Consider the following 20,090-nt stretch of genomic DNA (forward strand, 5'->3'; position numbering starts at 1 on the left):
CCGGAGGGGGAGGCTGCCAGCCTCTCTCTGGGAGTGAACAGAAACTGGTGGGAAGGGATCTGGCTCACACACACACACACACACACACACACACACACACAACACAGCAGAGCTCATTCATCAGAATCCAGGAGAGGAAGAGCAGCAGCTGCTAGACCTGAAGATCGAACTCGGGAGCCATGCAGGGCTTCTGAGCCAGGAAGGCTGTCCTCGGTGGGGGGATCCAGCCCGGGAAGCAACATCGCCCTGCTGCAGCCAGAGTCCCGGGCTGAAGGCACTCAGGGACCCGGGCAGGAAGCTGCAGCCTCCAGCACTGGTCGCTGCCACGGATTCAGGACTTCCCCTCCCCAGAGAGCCAAGGTAAGTCTTGATGGACTCACGTTCGGGACAATCGCCCCAGACAAAGATAGTGGACGGGGGGGGGGGCCAAGGACCGACCAGCTCTGCAGCACGTGGGGAGCTGCTTGGATCTCTAGCCCGGCCACTTAAGGGGCTGCAAAGCAAGGGGGCAGGAAGGTCTCCTGGCACAGGGAGGCAGTTTGCGAGCATCGGGGGTGAGGACCAGACTCCAAGGGGCATGCATGTGGCAGCAGGTGGGCAGGGGGAACGGAGGGAAGTTCTGGAAGCTCCAGAGAGCAGGCTTCTTTCCATCTAGGTTCGTGCCTGCCTCTGTTCCTCCACCCTTGGACGTGTCAGCCTTACACGTGTCTGCCATTCAGACGTGAGGCTGTCCGAAGGCTCCTTGAGGAAGCAACCAGCCGCGTGGGGTGTCCAACTTTGCCGGCTCACAAGGAGAGTTCGGGACGGGGGGGGGGGAGAGCAAAGAACAGACGGTGTGGGATTCGAGGATCTGCTGATGTTTTTCGCATTTAAAATGCTGGCATGTGTCCGTCCTGCTGCTAGCAAGCAGCTGCTGACTGGTTTGCGGAGTGACCATCACTTGCTGTCTCTGTGCCTCAGTTTCCCCTATTTGCCATAAAGAGACATATATATAAGAGACATATAAAAACATATAAAGAGACATATAAAGATATATAGATAGATATAGATATATAGATATAGGGCAATTGTGATGAACAATAGCAAATATAATATAGAATATATATTGAGGGCTAATTATATATATAGCCCTGAAACTGGTTCTTTGAGGTCCAAGCAGGAAGCAAATCTGATACTGTGAAACTTTCGTGGTTGTGAGAACAGAGGGATATACAGTTCCACAGAATGACTTGTCTGCATCATCTCGCATTCCCATTTTATTGCATTTTAAAATACATTTAGTCAGCGGCCAAGACTTCCTTGCTTGTCTTTACCGTTTGCACACACACCCCTTTTTGTGGGACCATAAAGGTGATCTCTGTGAGTCAGAGGAAAGCTGCAGCAAGGCAGAGAGCAGCCCGCAAACAGGGAGTCTGCCTGGGGCAAGGGAGAAGACACAAAGCGCACATCCTCACCCCTTGCATTCTCACCCCTTGCTTTTAGCTAAAGCTAAAGCTGCACTCAAAGCAATCAGGAGGGGACTCTCCAAAGCCCATTCACAATCAATAACCAGCATTGAGCATCCCAAGGTAGCCCTAACAACAACACCAAGAACCTAGGTGAGAAGTTATGTTTCCACTGACCTTGGGCCACAATTTATTGAAGCAGATCTTCACAGACCTTTATTGGTAGTACAGATGAGTGGTTGGAATCTGAATATGAGAAGGGATCTGAAAGTCTGGATTGGATTGCCTGTCCTCAAACACCATGCCTTGCTTGGATCAGCCTGAACGTTTCTGTGCCTTGCCTCTCACCGCAGTAATAGGAAGTTGTAGGAGGAAGTTGAAAAGGAAGAAACCTGTGCCAGGATGCAAAATGGCAAATGTGAGGAACAATTAAAATTCAACTGTTCAGTTAAACTGCAGATGTGATGAACAATTAAAATTCAACTGTTCAATTAAACTGAACAATTAAAATTCACTGTTGGGCTGCAAGCTGCTACACAGTTTCCTGGGAGTAAGCCCCACTGAACACAGTGGGACTGACTTCTCAGTAGACATGCATAGGCTTGCACTGTTACTTGGGTTTAAGCCCTATTGAACCCATATGGACTCGATCTAAGAAAACACTCATAGAATTTTACAGCTGAGTGATCTAAAAAGCATCAGTAAACTGGGAGGTGTCACACAGCCCAATCCTATCGGGCTGCTGATTCACATGTCCTGGCAGCTCAACACGCTTTATGACCATTGCAAAACGTGACACACCACAGACACTGCCTGGGCCCCACCACAAATGGTGAGCATCAGTGGCTGGGCAACAGCGGCCACTTTGAGCAGCTATGTTGGCGTGGGGGAGTCAGCGCCATCGCTAGGGAGGTGCAGTGGGTGCAGACCACACCGGGTGATGCGCAAGAGGGGGGTGACGCGCACTGGGAGGGTGAGGTGCTAAAATCACAGTGGTTAGGAGTAATACCATCATGTTATATACCGTTGGATGCAGAATTTCGAGCTGAATGCAATGCAAAAAACAGAAATGAAATATCATCTTTCTATCAAAAGTTATTGGCAAAAAACCAGAAAACAAAAAATGCATGGAGCCTAATGGAAAGTGAAACCAAGCCATATCACGCGTTTACTCACGAGTAGGTGAACGTGCCTTTGTCCTTCTGAAAGGGCAGGCTGAGAGGAATCCAACAACACCAGAATGGTCCTGATCCAATGAATGTAGCCCCAAAAAAACACCTGAGAAGGAGGTCCCTCCCTCCAAGCTGGCAAATGTATTGAGCCCTATGGAAAGCGAAACTAAGCCACATGGTTGTGTTTACTCGTGAGTAAGCAAACGTGCCTTGGCTCCTGGGCAGGTCAGGCAAAGGGAAATGGGAGGCCACCAGAATGGTCCTGTTTTGATGCAACTGGAGCTCAACAAATGCTCCAGAAGGCAGCCCCCCCCCCCCATAAAAAGAATGAAACAGAGGCTTGACAGGGTAAGGTGAATTTTTTTTCTGTTTTAGGCTGCAATCCAATCTACACTTTCCTGGGAGTAAGCCCCACTGACTATAATGCGACTTACTTCTGAGTAGACAGGCAAAGGATTGGGCTCTCAGACTTGTAAAGCCAGGTGGGTTCTGATAGTGATACGCTTGAAATATAAGAACTTAAATTGAACTGGGTACTGGGTAGGAGTGAAAATCTTACTGATCCTTTTGGGGGGGGGGTGTTATTGCAGGCAGGCTACAGCGAAAATTCACTTGTTGGAATAGGGCTGGCTTTCCCGTATTTATTTATTTTACTTTAATTTATTTATAATTATTTATTTTAATTTGCTTTATGATGGGTCCTGGACAGATTGTCATTCTAAAAAGTGGGTCCCAGTGCTAAAAGTTTGAGAACTGCTCCAATAGGGTGTTAGTAAGTTGACACCCGGGCGGGGAGGTGACGCTACTAGTGAGCAAAATCACTAAAATCACAGTTTGCAAAAATAATACCATCATGTTATATTTCATCAATGTATAATTTCATGCAAAATGCAATGAAACAAACTGCATTGACATATCTTTATTCTATCAAAAGGCACAGCCAAAAAACCAGTGGGGGCAGGGCAATGGTAGACCATCACGCCCACCACCCAGAGTGTTGCCCCGCCCACTGCAGGGGGGGGTGACACGCTGGCCTCCCGCACCGGGTGACGCAAACCCTAGTGATGCCACTGGGGGGAGTGGACGGAAAAGGGTGGGGACTGGGGCAGGGGGTGTGTCAAGGGCAAGATGGGTGTGGCTACCTGCAGTAGCAGCTCTGTTGATGTGCTGTCCCCCTTCACAGCCTCCATCCACCTACCCAGGTCCACTCAGACTTGCACCAGCAAAATCACTAGCACAGATCTGATTAGACCCATTAGGGCAGTGGAGGCTTACCCTGGGGCAAGGGAACAAAATGTTCCTTTTCCTGGAAGAGACCTCTATTATTCCCCACCCCCCACACACACCCAGATGCAGTGTGTGCTCTGGTGTCATGGCTGCATTGGCAGGGGGAGGGGGGTTGATAGGATTGTGGTGCTAATCTGTGAATTAAAATGAACCGCTAATTATTGTGACAGCACAACTGTAGAAAATAAACTGTCACTGTGAGTATGTTCTGGGCACTATGTATGCGAAAGGATTTCAGCATAGATGCGCTATATGAATGAGTTTGTATTTTACATGGGACACAAAGCATTGATCAACACATTGCTGCAATTGCATGGCTTTAAGAACAGATCTTTGATTTATTAGGGTCCATGACTAGGTCATACTGCATCATTTTCTGGACCTTTCAAATGAGGTCCAGAGGCTCATTGCATGAGGACTAGTCTAGGACAATATACCTGAACATGAGAAATATCAAACTTACCAGGAAAAATGCAGTTCAGCAATATTTTTAGGGAATTTTGTGTCTGCGTTAGTGTCTGCAGGTTCTAAGCATTTTTATTCAGAACTAAAATCCTACTGGGTTTAATAGGGCTGACTCTCAACTAAGGGTCCATAGGATTGCAGATGTAGTCACAGATGTGAGGTCCTCTGTGCAAGGTCTGGGCGTTCGTTGGTATGAGTTAGAATGTTTATGAGCCATTTCACACATAGTGCAGAAGTAAACATGGGTTTGCCGTTGAACACACGTTCAACAAGGAGTTGCTGCCAGTCGTAGCTCCCTGATGAGTGTATCAGTATGAAACACTTGCAGATGAAATCATTGTATGAGACATTTTGCAAAGGTGTGTTTGACCTATACACAAATGATATGATTAGATGCACATGAAAAACATCCTAGGTGTAGACCCCAAAGCATGATGTGTGATGAAGAGTGTTTTTCATGGAGTGAGGGGGATCTGCTGTGGAACAGAATGGTTCTGAAATAGATTCATTGCCAAACAAGAATAGGCTGGAGGTGTTGCAAGACCTTTTGTCATTTGATGGATACCACAATGGGGCATAGCAGTCCTTGAAGGTAAGCAACTCCAGATGAAAAGGGTAACTCCAGAAAGGCAAGGGTTAATGAGAGGTAAAGAATAACTTAAAAACCAGGAATGTATCAGGAGTTTCCCTAGCAGTCAGGGTGACTGAGAGGTAAGATGCGTCATCCCCATCAGGATCATTTTCTGCTCTTTCTGTCTCCCTACCGTCTTCCCTGATACCCGGAGTCTCCCCAAGGGTGTGCCTACTTAAGCAAGTGCTGTTAAGGAGGTGACCAGATGAGCCACAGAACCAGTGGGAGTGACAGCTTATGGAGACAATTATTCTGCCTGCACTGATGGGCCCCCACTGCCTATCCTCTGGGAGCTACTGCTGTTGCGGGTATCCAGGGTTCAGGGGAAGCCTGACTGGCATGGCCGTCTGATGGCATGGCCCTCAACAAGAGCCCCACCTGGTCCATCTCTGATGTCACTTCTGAAGAGGAGGACTGTCTGCATTCCTAGGTTGCATAAAATTGAATCAGTAAAAGGCAACTGATTAATTTCTTAAAATGCTTTAATCGGCTGATAGTTCTGTTTGGCAGTAGTGTAGATGAAATCCAGAAAAATTAAGCATATTCAGCTGTTCAGGTGCTTAAATCCTCTTGACTTCAGTGCAACTAAAACATGTTGATTAGGAATTCAGCCAACCTAACACAGTGGGACTTACTTTAAAGAAAACATTAGGAAGGGGCCGCTGAGTATATTTGCCTTTATCTGGATTGTTCTTTGTCTGGATTGTTCTACATACCAAGAGCTGCACAAAAGGGCAGTAGTAGTTTTGCGCTGCTCCCAATCAAGTCAATGGGGCTCCCTACCAGAGCTGAACTGTAGAAGCTGCCAAGTAGGAGATGGGATCCAGGAGATATAGACCAAGAACAAGTCAAGAGCCAAAATACTAGAATTATCATACAGTAAGTACCCAAGTGAAACCCCGACCTTGATAGGAAGCAGTGAGATGCCATGGCAATGGTCTCGTCTCCATTGGTTGGTTTACCATTGGACTTCCCCTCTCCAAAACTTGTGACTCCTTGCAGCCATTTCCATTTGATTGCAGCTGCAGCAGCAGAGGTGAGCCCCCAAGGTTGTTTCCATGGGTCTGGGAAGGACCAAGATGGTATTGTAACTAAGCCATACGCATGCATCAAATAATCACATACTCCAGTGGCATTGCTGGTACATTGCATACACCTGCCCACGATGGGCGTCATCCCCTCCTGCAACACATCACCCCCTGCCGCACAGCACACCACCTCACTCATGATAACAAGCAGTCAGCCCAGGGTTGATGGCACCTGGTTGGTTGGTTGGCAACCTTCAGTCTTGAAAGTCTATGGTATAAGCCTACATCACCCGGTATTCCCTGGCGGTCTCCCATCCAAGTACTAACCAGGCCTGACCCTGCTTAGCTTCCAAGATCAGACGAGATTGGGCATGTGCAGGGTAGCACAGACATGAAATGCGGCCCCCAGAAGTAGGTTGGTAGGATGTGATGATGAAATCACGTCACTGCCAACTGCTTCCAGAGTGCCCTGATTTTGAGCCAATCAGAGGCAGAGCCAGCGGAAGGGCTCTCCAGCTTCAAGGCTCTGCTCGTTGCTGACATGCGGTTAGGACCAAAGACACAAGTGGCAAGAGGGCCGCCCCTGGTTGTGTCATGTTGCCCCCACCCCCAAGCGCTGCACCTAAGGTGGGCAACTCCAGCCACACCGACCTTGCGATGCTTCTGACATACTCTTCCCCTGTTTTCCTCTGCCTCCACTTCCCATCCTCCTTCCTCTGTTGTCTCCCTTGTATCTCTTTTTGGACTACGAATCCCTCTGAGACACAGAAATGTCTTTCTCATTCTGTGTACTGTGTTCTATATGGTGTGCTATATATGGTGCTATATAATAAGTGTGGAGAAAATGAAGACTTTCTTGAGGAGAGCCAATGGTCAGCTGAAATGGGTAGAGTCATTCCAGTGCCTGGGAACCCTTTCCTGCTTAAAAAACACAACAACAACAACAACAACAACAACAGTATTTATATACCGCTTTTCAACAAAAAGTTCACAAAGCAGTTTACAGAGAAAATCAAATATCTAATGGCTCCCTGTCCCAAAAGGGCTCACAATCTAAAAAGATGCAACACCAGCAGACAGCCACTGCTGGGGTGAGGTGGGCCAGTTACTCTCCCCTTGCTAAATAAAAGAGGAGCACCCACTGAAAAAGTGCCTCTTAACCTCTTAACCTAAAGAGATTTTAAGTTCTTTAACACAGCTTAAAATCTGCACTTGGGAAAATTCTCTGATGTCAGGGCTGCCATTCTTCCAGATCTATGTATCTTCAGAGTATTTACTTGAAAAGGCTTTCATGTAATTTAGTTTAGGATCATGTCCTATTATGTCACTCCAGTTCAGATTTTATTTAATTTTGAATTTAATTTAGCCTGGAACTTTCTCTGAGGCAATCAGCATGAGGCATCCCGTTCTGCTCAATGTGTTTATATGCACAGAACTGAAGATGCTGTCACATTATGCGGAACATGATTAAATAATGTTCTGTTCTTGCTCAGGATTACGGAACAAAACTCATAGGAGCTCTGGTTCACGAGTTTTTTCAGGAGGGGCCCCCGAGGTGCTTGTTGTCAGCAATGATGACTATTTTGCGATTGAGACTCATGGTTGTCAGATGAGTGAGGATGTTTCACAAGTTCTCATTATTAAAAAGAATCAATGAACTAATTAAGCAAGCCAGTGACCCTGGAAACATGCATAAGCCACCCCAAGCGTATTATTATATTTATAATGGTGCTAACAGTCCAATCCTAAACTGGCTACTGCTGGTGGGATGGGTGCACACACTGCACAAATGTGCTGTAAGACACATTGTGGCAGCATAGAGGATCCTGGCACCAGTTGACAAGTTTCCTGGTGCCAGTCAGAGACCAGTGCCTGCTGGAAAAGGTAGGCTTTCTGCGAGCACATACAGGGGCAAGGGAGGGTGGTACAGAGGCAGGCAATGGTGTAATGGGATGGTGGAGGGTGGAGAGGGTGTGAATTGGGCTCAGGAGAGGGTAGGTATGACAGGAGGCTTCCACCAGATCCCCCTCTCAGGCCCAATCCACCAGAATGAGGCTGATTGGGTCTGTGCCAACGATTTTGCTTGTGAAAACCCAAGTAGCCGCATAGCAGCTGCTGAGTCTTACCCCAGGGGAAGAGGAACGATGTCCCCTTCTGCCAGAGAGACCTCCAGCGGCCTCTCTTTCCATGCTGGATGCAGCGGAGGTTGTTTTGGCACTGCTCCATCACAGCATGGAAAGGTTGTTTGAGATTGGCCTGTTAGTTAAACTAAACAAAGAGTTTAACTAAACACACTGCAAACTCAATTTGTCATTCACAATATCCTTTATTTGAGTTTTGCAGAGAGGTGTCATGGACCACATCCCTTGCATTTTATGGCTCTTTGTTCCTGCTGTTTACCCATTTTTTCCCTTCTCTATACCTATTTAGATATTATATATCTCTCTGTCAGCTAAGTAAGGATAACATGTCATACAGTGGATGAACTGGGCTCTAGTCCATGAAATCTTATGTAACAAGAAATCTTAAGATACCATAAAATTCTGAGGAGGGGGGATAACAGATTAACACAACTGGCCCTCTAGAATAAGAACCGAGTAACCAAAAGAAATAAGGCCCCCAAAATAATTTTGTTACAGGGTACAGATCTGTTTTCCTCTCTTTTTGTCATACAAAGTGTTTGGACAGTGAAAAATGTGTTTGGAACATAGCGTTCTTATACACATGTAGCTGCCTTAGAGAGTCAGACCTTTGGTCTATCTAGCTCAGAATTGTCAGTACAGACAGTGGCTCTCTAGCATTCCAAACAGAATTATTTCTTTGCCCTACCTAAAGATGCCAGAGATTGAACCTGAGACGTTCCATTTGAAAAACATGTGCACTATCCCTGAGCAATGGTGCTTCCTTGTAGCTTTCAGCACCAAAGATGTTTCACCTTGATCAAATAAGAAAGTGCTCCTCTCTTGTTTTTACTTCACTTGGGACTCTCTGCCCATTAAATGCATAAAGCAGACTAAAGCAATACCCTCTGTATATGCTGATTGTAAGTTGTCAATGTTTTCAGCCAAAGAACAACAACAACAAAATCCTTGGCAATGCAATGTGATTCCTCTACGAGTCACTTTTCAACAAACCAAGAGGATCCCCTGGATGGAGATACCAGATGGGATGCAGTTCATGCCCCGTTTCAGTCATTGGATGATGAGCCTAGATTTTGCATCCTGAAATATTTGTTTTATAAATCTATTTTCACAATCAAGATTCTGCTGCTACAGATTGTAATTTGGCATATTTTTCAAGCCAAATTACAACGTTACAAAGGAACATAACCTTTGTGACAAACTAGACATGACTTTAAACATGTTTGGCCCTACATGTTTTTGTGTTTTCTGTAAATAGCATCTATCAAAGTTGGAGTGATCAGGTGGAGAAAATTAGTCCTTTGCCCCCACAGTGAACATGATCTAGTCTGGGTGTTGCCACAGAGAGAGAGGCTTCCATTGCTGTCAAACCATTTATTCCACTCATTCCTCAAACTAAACTTACAAAGGAATGTTCAAGAGAAAGTCCTTCTAGGATATATTGATTACGGGCACAATTCATACAAGCCACTATAGCCTCCATGGGTGAAGAGGATCATCACAGGACTCATTGGAATCTCTTCTCCCATGCCAGGCAATAGAATAATAGGCCAATGTGTGCCTTCTATAGGGCCTTCCAGAGTCCCCTGACCAGTGGCATTGTTAGGGGGGTGTGGGCCACACCAGGTAACATGCACAGGGGGGTTATACCACTACTCACCAAAAATTTTTAAATCTTGGTATTTTTGAATAACACCATCATGTTATATGTCAACTGATGCGTAATTTCATGCAGAATGCAATGAAACAAACTCTGTTGAAATAGCTCTATTTTATCAAGTTACAGCAAAAATAAATAAATAAATAAAACCAGCACAGCGGGGTGATGGTACATTATCACGCCCACTGCCCAGGGCATTGCCTTTCCACCGCATGGGAGGAGGTCCACCATAAGGGTGATGCGATGGCCTCCTGCACCAAGTGACACAAACCCTAGTGACGCCACTGCCCCTGACCGCAAGTTATTCATTTTAGACATTCAGATCACATGGTCCCAAAAAATTTGTCATTGGAACACATTGAAGGTTTTTGTTCTGCTGATCAGAACTGGGAAAAGACCCTGTTACATCCCTATGGATTTGTTGTTGGCAATCTCTTATCTGCCCTTATTGTTCTATCCTGTTTTCTCTCCAAACTTTCCAATGTTTAATGTGTTTCTAGTGTCGCTTTTGCTCTTTGATGACAAAAACGTTTCCTTTTTGTTCCACTCAGCCCTAAGCAATGATGAAGACTATGTCCAGTGGGAACTGCACCTTGAATGTGCCAGCCAAGAACTCGTACCGCATGGTGGTGCTGGGGGCCTCCCGGGTGGGCAAGAGCTCCATTGTCTCACGGTTTCTCAATGGCCGCTTTGAGGACCAATACACGCCCACAATTGAGGATTTTCATCGCAAAGTCTACAACATACGGGGTGACATGTATCAGCTTGACATCCTGGATACATCCGGGAATCATCCATTCCCTGCCATGAGGAGACTTTCCATTCTCACAGGTTAGGAAATTTTGTGTGTGTGTGTGTGTGTGTGTGTGTGTGTGTGTGTGTATGAGATCACCAGCTGTTCACGTTGACACAAGCCAAGACAACCTTCTTTAGGGGAAGAGAAGCCAGGCCCACGTGCTTGGGCTGCTCATTTATGTAAGGCAATTTTTGACTCTTGTGCGTAATCTCTAATCAGTGGTTAACCAAAATGCACAGGCCAGGATCAGAAACATTTCTCAGTTATCAAGATAGCTTTGGATTTATGTTTCCTGAATATAATGCTACATGGCAAATAGCTTTTGAAACCAGGGAAATCTTCAAGACCAGTCTGTTCTGATATAGCTTAGACATCTGTTGTTCAGTTAAGGGGGAATAATCCCACTAGGTCCATACCAGTTTTTGCGTGCACGTGGAGTAGTTCTTCGGCCATAGATTCTCTGGCATTTACTTAATAGGTGTAGCTGAGAGCCAAAAGTGCAGGATCAATTGAAAAGAACACTCTTGTTTCAACCAAAGTGGATCTCTCCCTGGTGCGCCCCTCTTAGATTCTCCTCATGTGTGATTATTCCTTGTTGTGAATTAGTGGGTTACTTTTACTGGGCACTCCTCTGCATCATGCTGCTTTACAGAAAATGCAGAATACCAAGGCAGGCAGCATTTTTGGACCCACCCTCTATTTGTTTATTTTTTTGCATCATCATCATCATCATCATCATCATCCACCATTCTGTTTTTAAAAACATAAAAACCTAAAGTAGAATAAGAATCTACTGAGGCCATAATAAAGAATGTTAATTCTAACTGCACTACTAATGTATAATCATTGCTAGAAAAGGTGGCGTTATTCATCTTCCATCTGAAATACACAATCCAGTGACAATTTGCAGCTCTTTATATAGAATTGGACCCTGCAACTCAATCAGGAAGCCTCCAGGGATTTAGGGTTGTGAGCAGTCCTTCATTTTTGCTTCCTGCCTAGGCAAAATTATTGGGGATAAGTCTCTTGGTGACAGTTACCATTGTGAAGCTGTCTCAACACTTCGGTTCGGGGTTGATGGACGACTTCACTTTCACACAAGCACTTTTAACTGCATCAGTGTTCCGCCGCATGCCTCTTTCAACTGCATAAAATGGGAAGGAATAAAGATTTAGCCCAGCGTTGAATTCTAAGAGGCTTCCAGCTCAGATGTTCGGAGCAAAGTGGCTGTAGGTCTTAAAGTCAAGTCCTGCTTCGGAGTGCATACTGGAAGGGTCACGCTATTAGCAGGATAATGAATGTCCTGCCGGCAGGAGTCCTTTTGTGTGTTGCAAACCATATGGTTTAGGTGGAGAAGGGAGGTAGGAAGTCATTTGACACAAAGTGACTGCAGTGAAATTAGTCTGCAGGCTGTTCGAGAGAGAGGGGGAGAGAAAGAGAGAGAGAGCATAAAATGCATGCACTAAATCTTACACATATTGTAAGATTTTTCACTTTCCTGTTCCCACAATGCTAGTAGCTGCCTGCAGGGCATGGAGGGAAGAGGATTTCAGCTAAAGAAATAGCACAGGGGGAATGGATTCAATCCTCAGCCCTGGAGCAATGGGGGCAGTATAGGTGCTTTTATAGTTTAGAAAAGATGTTGGGAGATCTGACAACATATCTGCCATGTCTTATCTAGTTTGGCCCTTAGGATGTCATTGAGAACAGGACTGGCTCCAGCAGCAGGGCAAACGACCAGAGCTCGTCCCATGGAACCGCAGGCCGTTGTAGATCATCCTTACTGAAAGAGAACTCCCATGCTGTTACCTTCCATGCCTGCATTTCTCTGACCCCCTTCAGCAGGGGAAGAGCTTAGCTGTCCAGAAAACAAATGACCGCATGAATGGAGCAGCAGGAAATTCTTGCATGCTGCCTGAAGCCAACATCAAGAGGGACCTATTGAAAGAGGATCAAGCAGGAGCCAGGAAAACAGGACTGCAGCTTGGATCTGTTCTTCTTTTATAGCAAAGTAGCACTCTTTTGCTGTAATAGACAGACAAGAGGGGGGGAAAAATGAGGGAAAAACAGTAATTTCAACACACACACATACACACCACATGGGGACCAAATGCTGCCTAATGAGGGGAAATTTATCACTAATCACTCAGCTGTGCTGAGCAGGAAAGCAATGAATGAATATGCAAGCAGGAAGCTTCCAGTTGTCATGGGACAGGAACTTTGCTGAATGGAACTTAAGGTACAAATAGATATTACAGAAGGATAGTGGCCATTGCTGGATCAGGTAGCACTGTTTGAAAGTGCTGGAAGGAATTTCCATTTTAATTTCACTTCCAGCAAATTGCAGAAAAGCAATGCCTCAGCTGCACTGAAAAGCTGAAATGTGGAAGCGACCAATTCTGTGACAACTACCGTAATGGAGCACAGCCCATTTTGGGCCCAATCCTATCCAGCTTTCCAGCATGGGTACAGCTGCAATGCACCCCTTAGGTAAGGGAACAAATGTTCCTTTACCTTGTGGAGGCCTCCATAACTACCCTCCCATCATCGGATGCAGCGTACACCCCATTGGCACGGCTACACCAGGGCTAGAAAGTTGGATAGGACTTGGCCCTTTGTCAGGTGCATAGTTAGATCATGCATGGTAAACTGGAATGGAGCTAACAAACAGGAATGGGGGGGGGTGAAATGAGACCTGGATAGGGGAGGGATATATGATGGCAACTTCATAGGAGCTATGAACCAAACACCTAGCGCATGGATGTGTCATTTTGAGAGTGGAAATGGAGCTTAAATAGGAGAGGAAATGGACAGCAGGTGTATAGCAAAGAAGTCGATTGAGTAAGGGGTGCAAGGAAGGGGTGCTAGTGAGCAGCTGGGACTTCGCTGGTTGTTCAGTGTCTGCATTCCAAAGCAGGACATGGCCAAAGATAGCAATAAGGATTTCCATTGAGATGGAAATTATTACTAGAAGGGAAATAAAATGTCTCCACTTTGCCTCCAAAAGTAAAAAAAGAGTGCAGAAGGAGAAATATTGTGAGTGTGTGTGTGTGTGTGTGTGTGTGTGTGAGAGAGAGAGAGAGAGAGAGAGAGAGAGAGAGAGAGAGAGAGAGAGAGACCTGCCATTTCTTAAAATGCTATTTTCTAAATTCCTTGGCATTTGAATTCATTGCGTTCCTTATATACCCATGTCCTCCTACACCTTCATAAATAGCACTTCTATCCACCTTCATGTTTTCTGATTTTTTTTTTTTTTGTATACTGTGGTACAAATATGGTATGAACACCTGTGATAAACAAGATTTTTGCTGTATACTACTTTTGCATTTTTGAGCTTCTCAAAAGCCAATTGTTAACTGACTCACTTCATTTGTTTCCTTTGGACAATTACAGGAGATGTTTTCATCCTAGTGTTCAGTTTGGACAACCGAGAGTCCTTTGATGAGGTCAAGAGGCTTCAGAAGCAGATCCTTGAGGTCAAATCCTGCCTGAAGAACAAAACGAGAGAAACAGCTGACCTCCCCATGGTGATCTGTGGCAACAAGAACGACCACAGCGAACTGTACCGCAAAGTGCACTCGGAGGAAGCTGAGAAGCTTGTCTCCAGTGATGAGAACTGTGCATACTTTGAAGTCTCAGCCAAGAAGAACACCAATGTGAATGAGATGTTCTATGTCCTCTTCAGCATGGCTAAGCTGCCCCACGAGATGAGTCCGGCCCTCCACAGGAAGATCTCTGTTCAATATGGTGACCCTTTTCATCATAAGTCCTTCAAAATGCACAGGGTCAAAGAGACAGATGCCTATGGCATGATCTCCCCCTCTGCTCGCCGTCCCAGTGTCAACAGCGACCTGAAATACATCAAATCCAAAGTCCTCAGAGAAGGACAAACAAGGGAGAGAGAGAAATGCCTGATCCAGTGAAGGACGTTCCATTGAGACAGCATCTAGAGTGTTATGTGCAGTGCCTTAAAAGATGTTGGCTACTCAGACGACTTTCTTAACAGGTTCCTGAGGCCAAGAGGATGACAGCAGATCAAGGGGATAGTCCTTGAAACCACTTTGTAAACCATACCGCACCATTAATGTAAAGAGATCAATTTAAAAGGTAGTATTGTAAATACTTGAAGCTGCCTGGCAGGTATCTCTGCTACAAGCGGCACCTGTGACTATTCCTTCATCTTTTTTAAAAAAACTAGCTTTCTAGCTGTTGTCTTCTTCTCTAGACAATCTGGGTGTGTACAGAAGGGTGAACCAGAAATTTTGAGCAAAGATTTAGTGCAGGGTGAATCTGGCCTGCATAAATTGACAGAGTCTCCATCAAGCAATGGGCAACCTTTGCTGGTGAAGGGATTAAAAAACAACTGGGTCTTGTTTCCCTTCAGAGCTCTTCAAAAGAAAAAAGAAAAAGACTTCTGATGCAAGATCCCATCTTGATTCAATGAACTGATAGGAGCTTTCAAAACAAATGTATATATAAGAGAGATGCATTTATTTGATTGGTCCTTCAGAGAATTTGTCTCATCTGGAGAAGATTGAACATTTGAGAGTTGGGGGGGGGGGGATGCACTTTTTTGTGGCAGTGGCAATTCTTGGCATCAGTGCAAATTTCATTTTGTATTCTACTTAAATCCTGTGTTTGTTTCCCATGCAAAACCAGATGACAGATTGTCTGTGATAACGAAAATGTGAGTTCATCAGCAAGTGTGATTGGAAAATGGCAACAGTTTTCCAGTTACATAACATGTACAGTAGCTGAAGTTGTTGTACTGTTAAAAAAAAACAAAAAAACCAGCACATCTGATTGCTTCATGTGATTTTGCATCATGTGATGTTCTGCTCCTTAAAAGAATATATATACTTGGGAACTTTTTACAATTCACCACCAGATTCCAGCCACCCCCACAAATAAGGCAATGATATTTCTGTTCTATCCTGTAAATTCTGGTGCTCTCATCCACAATGGATATGCAATGCCAGGTTTCATGTGCTATCTAGTGACCCATACCAGCTTTCTTACCAGTGGCAGACCTCCCATTCCTTTGATAGGGTAAATGCTCCAGGCATGGAGACTCGCGCAGCTTTAGGACCCTGTGGAAGCCTCTCTGAGGCTCCCGACTTAGTCAGAAACTGTGTTTCTGATTTGCCAGGAGCACAGTTTAAAGCGTGGGCGAAACTTCAGAAGGCTTCCCTGACGCATCCTGGAGTCGTGCTAGGCACTGTGCATTCCAGGTAAGTGGAAAGGTGAACTTGCATGTAGGGGGGGCACCATCGTGGACCTTTGTCCCGGGGTGCGGGGCTGGGGAGGTCCACCGCTATTTCTTACTCCAAGGCTGCATTCAGACATCACACCAAACCATGGAATGTATTTACATTTGCACCCTTATCAAACCACAGACCATGGTTTGCAGGAGGTTGCCTGACCAGGATATGAAACCATAGTTTGAAGCTGGCTTGCAGACCACACCTGGTGTAAACTGTGGCTTGCTAATTGGTCTGAATGCACAAATCATTGACATATCACAGTTATGGCAGTTGCTTCTTCTCCAGGCTGCTGTACCATAGAGACAGGAGTAAAAATATGAAGCTGAGCTATAAGCAGATGAAAAATGAAGCCAGACAAGTATCACTAAACAATGATTTGCCCACTGTACATTTGAAATTTCAAACCATGGTCTGGAGTCGTCAGCAGAAGCTATGGTTTGGTATGATGCCTGAATTAAGCACAGGTTTATTCAGAAAAGAGGCTGCAATCCTATGCAGTCTTGCTTGGGAGCAAGCCATTAAACACAATGGGACTTACTTCTGAGTTAGTACACAATCAGGCTGTAAGTACCATTAAAATCAATGGACTTTACTTTCAAGTAAACATGCATAGGAATAGCCTGCATGTAGACCTGCTTCTAACTTTTTCCTCATTTTCAAATGACTGAGTAATTTTTGATACCAGGATGAGCTAATCATAAAACACAAGGTGCAAGGTTTAGTTTAGGAGGCGACTGTCTTCCAAAAGGTGAACGCATACGGGATTTTATTTCAGGAATGCGGAACACCTTTTAAGAAAACAAAACCAATGTGAAAATAATGCTTTTCTTCTTATGAAAACGATCCAATTGCTTACAGCAGAATTCCTGCTAAGGAAGAGAAGCGGGTCAGAATGAGACCAGTTTATAGAGTCAAGCACAGGTTCCTGAGACCTGCAATATCTATGTAAATAGGAGATAAGTTTCTCTCGGGGGCAGGTCACGTGACACTACACAAAACCGTTCAGAATGGGTATTTTTTCCCCTTCGATCTGTGACAGCTCCCTGATAGTAGATTATCATCGGAGCTGAACCTGTGGTTGTGTGTGTCCCAACCGTGCTGATGGCCGCACAAAGCACCCCAGGACATCTGCCAAGGGCTCAGTGCTCTAGGAGGGCCCAACCAGGGTGGATTGGGCCCAGAGAGCAACTGGTGTCCACCAACAAGGTGGCCTCCCCTGACATGGGGTTCTTTTATTCTCAGTGGACTAACATTAACGTGGGGCATTGTCGGGGAGGCACACATGGTAGGCACCAGCTGCCATCCACAACATTACTATTGTGATATTGTTGTCCACTGAAAATAATAAATCTGTGTAAGTCTGCCGCCATGGTAAGGGGAGGGGGTCCACCAGAGGCCATCCTGCTGAACACCTCCTGGGACTGGCCCTACTGAGGAGGTTTGCTCCTGTTTGCCATGCGCGGGGCACTGGGACTGATCAGGTGGGCAGCATGGACTAGCCTCATCTCCTAATTCTCTCTTGCCCCCATCCAGGAACTGTCTGCCTCAAACTTGCTTCCTGTGTTCTGTTTCTTCAGCTTTTCTTGCTCCGCGTGCAGGGGCAACCATGTGCACTGAAAATAGACATTTTAAGAAAAATTACCTCAGACACAAGTATGTGTAGTTTAGGGTATACGCGCGCGTGTGTGTGTATATGTGTGCAGCTGGGAGAGACTTTGTTTTTGGTGTACACCGTGTGGGTTATAGATATTCGCAGTGTGGTTTATAGAGTTGAATATACCACACCTCCGTGTTATATTATACCTCATATTCTGTAGATATGTTAATATCTTGTGCTCCGATTGAAGTGGCGAGCCGCACTGGCACCCAATGAACCTTCACTCTGCAGGCTAATAGGTGATGGAGAATTTACGATTATTAAGAATATTTCTATATTCTTTTCAACATAAAAGTTCACAAAGTGGTTATGGAGAAAATTAAGAGGTTATATGTAGAAGGCTCTAACTGACAAAACCCTCCTTATTCCTACCCCCCCCCCTTCTCTGCCTTGCATTGTAAAATACAGTATTGTTTGATATCCAGTGTCATGGCAATGTTCAATATTATTTTCAAGTGATTCGAAACTTGTATAAATATATATACTGTTTCCAAATAAACCTGATTTATTTATTAGCTGTGTCCTGTATGTTGTGTGTTTTCTCTACGTGTAATTAGATAACCTAACAGTGGGGAGTGACATCCACAAATGGATACCCAAGCACAATTTCTTTGGGAACGGTGCAAATTTTATAATACAGGTGTGCGCCGCTTAACAACCGTCTGCTTAATGATGGACCACATATATGACAGTGGTCAAAGCACAATAAAGATGCTCTTAATGAGGCAATTGTGTCTCCCATAGCCTACAGCAGAGTAGAGAGGCTCTTAATGCAAAGAACAGGCAAGTAGTCTGTGCAGCCAACTAGTGTCTGGCAGGGAGTATCTGTTTACACAACAAAGGCAATAGATTGGAGTGAATGTTCTCTTAATGACCTAATCGCATAACAACAGCGATAGAAGAACATATCCCTGTCGTTAAATGGCACACACCTGTATATCCTCTGGCCATCCTTGTCTGTTTGAAGAACTGCAGAACTGATTGGTGTCCTTCAGTTATTTTAGTTCCCTTTCTTGAATCTCTTTAATACTTCTGATTGCCTGGTTTTTATTTTTAGTCAGACATGACAGCACAGCATGTATGTGTATTAATAAGACGTAAGTGAAATGACCTTTAAGCTGCACACCTACATGAGAATAAGCCCCACGGAATACAGTGGGATGCACTTCTGAGTACATTTCTGAGTGAGAAAGGCAGTATATAATTACTGTATAGAAGAAGAAGAAGAAGAAGAAGAAGAAGAAGAAGAAGAAGGCGACGGCGACGGCGACGGCGACGGCGACGGCGACGGCGACGGCGACGGCGACGGCGACATGCCAAATAAAGGTTGAACGAACGAAGATGTTTTGGCACATAATGCACCAGATATTACAGTAATAGAAAAAATTAAGTGACCATTATTGACATAGTAATACCTGCCAATAGTAGGATTGACCATGAAAAAATTAGTAAATACCAGATTGAAAAAAAAGATTCTTTTGAAAAAAAAAGATTGAGATCCTAAGATTATGGCGCAAACCAGCAGTGGCTATCCCAGTTGTGATTGGTACACTTGGGGCAGACCCAAAAACACTTGTATTTAAAACATCTGAATATTGACAAAATTGCTGTTGGTCAAATTGTAACAGCTACCCTGCTTGGTTCAGCACACATTATTCGTAAATATAGCATGATATCCTAGTCCCCTGGGTGGGGCCCAACTAGGAATTAATGCCAAATCCAGCTAAAGAACAGGCAGCTGTGATATGCAAGAAATAATAATAATAATAATAATAATAATAATAATAATAATAATAATAATAATAATAATAATACCACCATCGAATTGCACTGTTAGACTCTGTTCCTAGCCCTGCCCTGGGACCTATTATCATTTCTTTTATGCAGGGGCTTAACCCATTTACTCATACGTGCTCTGGGGTCTGTAAATCTGAGCAGGTGGCATTGGCTCTGTCCTGCTGCTCCTGGAATATCAACATTTCTGACTATAACTGTGCTTATCCTGGCCTTCTCATCCCAAACTCTGTTAGTTCTTCCTGCCTCTGCCCAAAGGTCAAGGAACTCTAGGATTTGCAGATCTTGGGAGAGATTGTCACAACAGGGCACAGGAAAGTAAAAGACCCTTCAGCATGAACTACAATCATTACAATAGACTTTTAGCCCAGACTAGCCGTCCCTGGACCTCTGGGAGTAAACTGTCCCTTCCTTACCTCTGCTCAAAGACCAAGGTCTAATGATTAGAGCAAAACCTGTAGTCTGCCCATGCAAAGGCACAATAATAGGCATTGTGCCAGAAAGTAAATGTATGAGGCATCCTTCAACCGAGTCAGGCCTTTGATCCTCCAGCTCAGTGTTGTCAACGTAAACTGTCAGAGTTTCAAGGAGGGCTCTTTCCCACGGTGCCTAGAAACGGTGTTTTCTGGGTTTTTTGGCTATAACTTTTGATAGAATGGAGATATTTCAGTCCGGTTTTTTCACTGCATTCCACTGCAAGTTCCACATCGAATGGTGTATGACATGATGGTATTATTCTTAAAGACCATG

The 20,090-nt window shown here is 44.8% G+C and overlaps 1 protein-coding gene, 1 long non-coding RNA gene and 1 pseudogene across 2 annotated transcripts in view; 1 reads left to right on the plus strand and 2 right to left on the minus strand.

Annotated features, from left to right (window-relative positions):
• Positions 1-1,662: 1,662 nt before the first annotated feature.
• LOC136657632 (uncharacterized) overlaps positions 1,663-20,090 on the minus strand; it is a 61,834-nt gene continuing 43,406 nt past the window's right edge. The window contains exons 2-3 of the long non-coding RNA XR_010794762.1: positions 5,905-6,064; positions 1,663-1,837 (exon numbers count right to left, since the gene is read on the minus strand). This is a non-coding gene — a long non-coding RNA (uncharacterized lncRNA). The remainder of the gene's footprint in view (positions 1,838-5,904; positions 6,065-20,090) is intronic.
• Positions 6,307-6,425, minus strand: LOC136657940 (5S ribosomal RNA; annotated as a pseudogene).
• RASD2 (RASD family member 2) lies at positions 10,384-14,548 on the plus strand. The gene is made up of 2 exons (XM_066634313.1): positions 10,384-10,660; positions 14,019-14,548. Exons 1-2 carry the CDS (start codon positions 10,390-10,392, stop codon positions 14,546-14,548), a joined length of 801 nt encoding a protein of 266 aa, XP_066490410.1. The 5' UTR covers positions 10,384-10,389.

The sequence above is a fragment of the Tiliqua scincoides genome, chromosome 7, assembly GCF_035046505.1.
Source record: "Tiliqua scincoides isolate rTilSci1 chromosome 7, rTilSci1.hap2, whole genome shotgun sequence".
Lineage (NCBI taxonomy): Eukaryota > Metazoa > Chordata > Lepidosauria > Squamata > Scincidae > Tiliqua > Tiliqua scincoides.

Bases quoted from the DNA above. Each gene is read 5' to 3' on its own strand.
- RASD2 (XM_066634313.1), top strand. From the start codon at position 10,390: ATGATGAAGACTATGTCCAGTGGGAACTGCACCTTGAATGTGCCAGCC. The intron at 10,661-14,018 runs GTTAGGAAATTT...GGACAATTACAG, and splicing joins GAGACTTTCCATTCTCACAG to GAGATGTTTTCATCCTAGTG.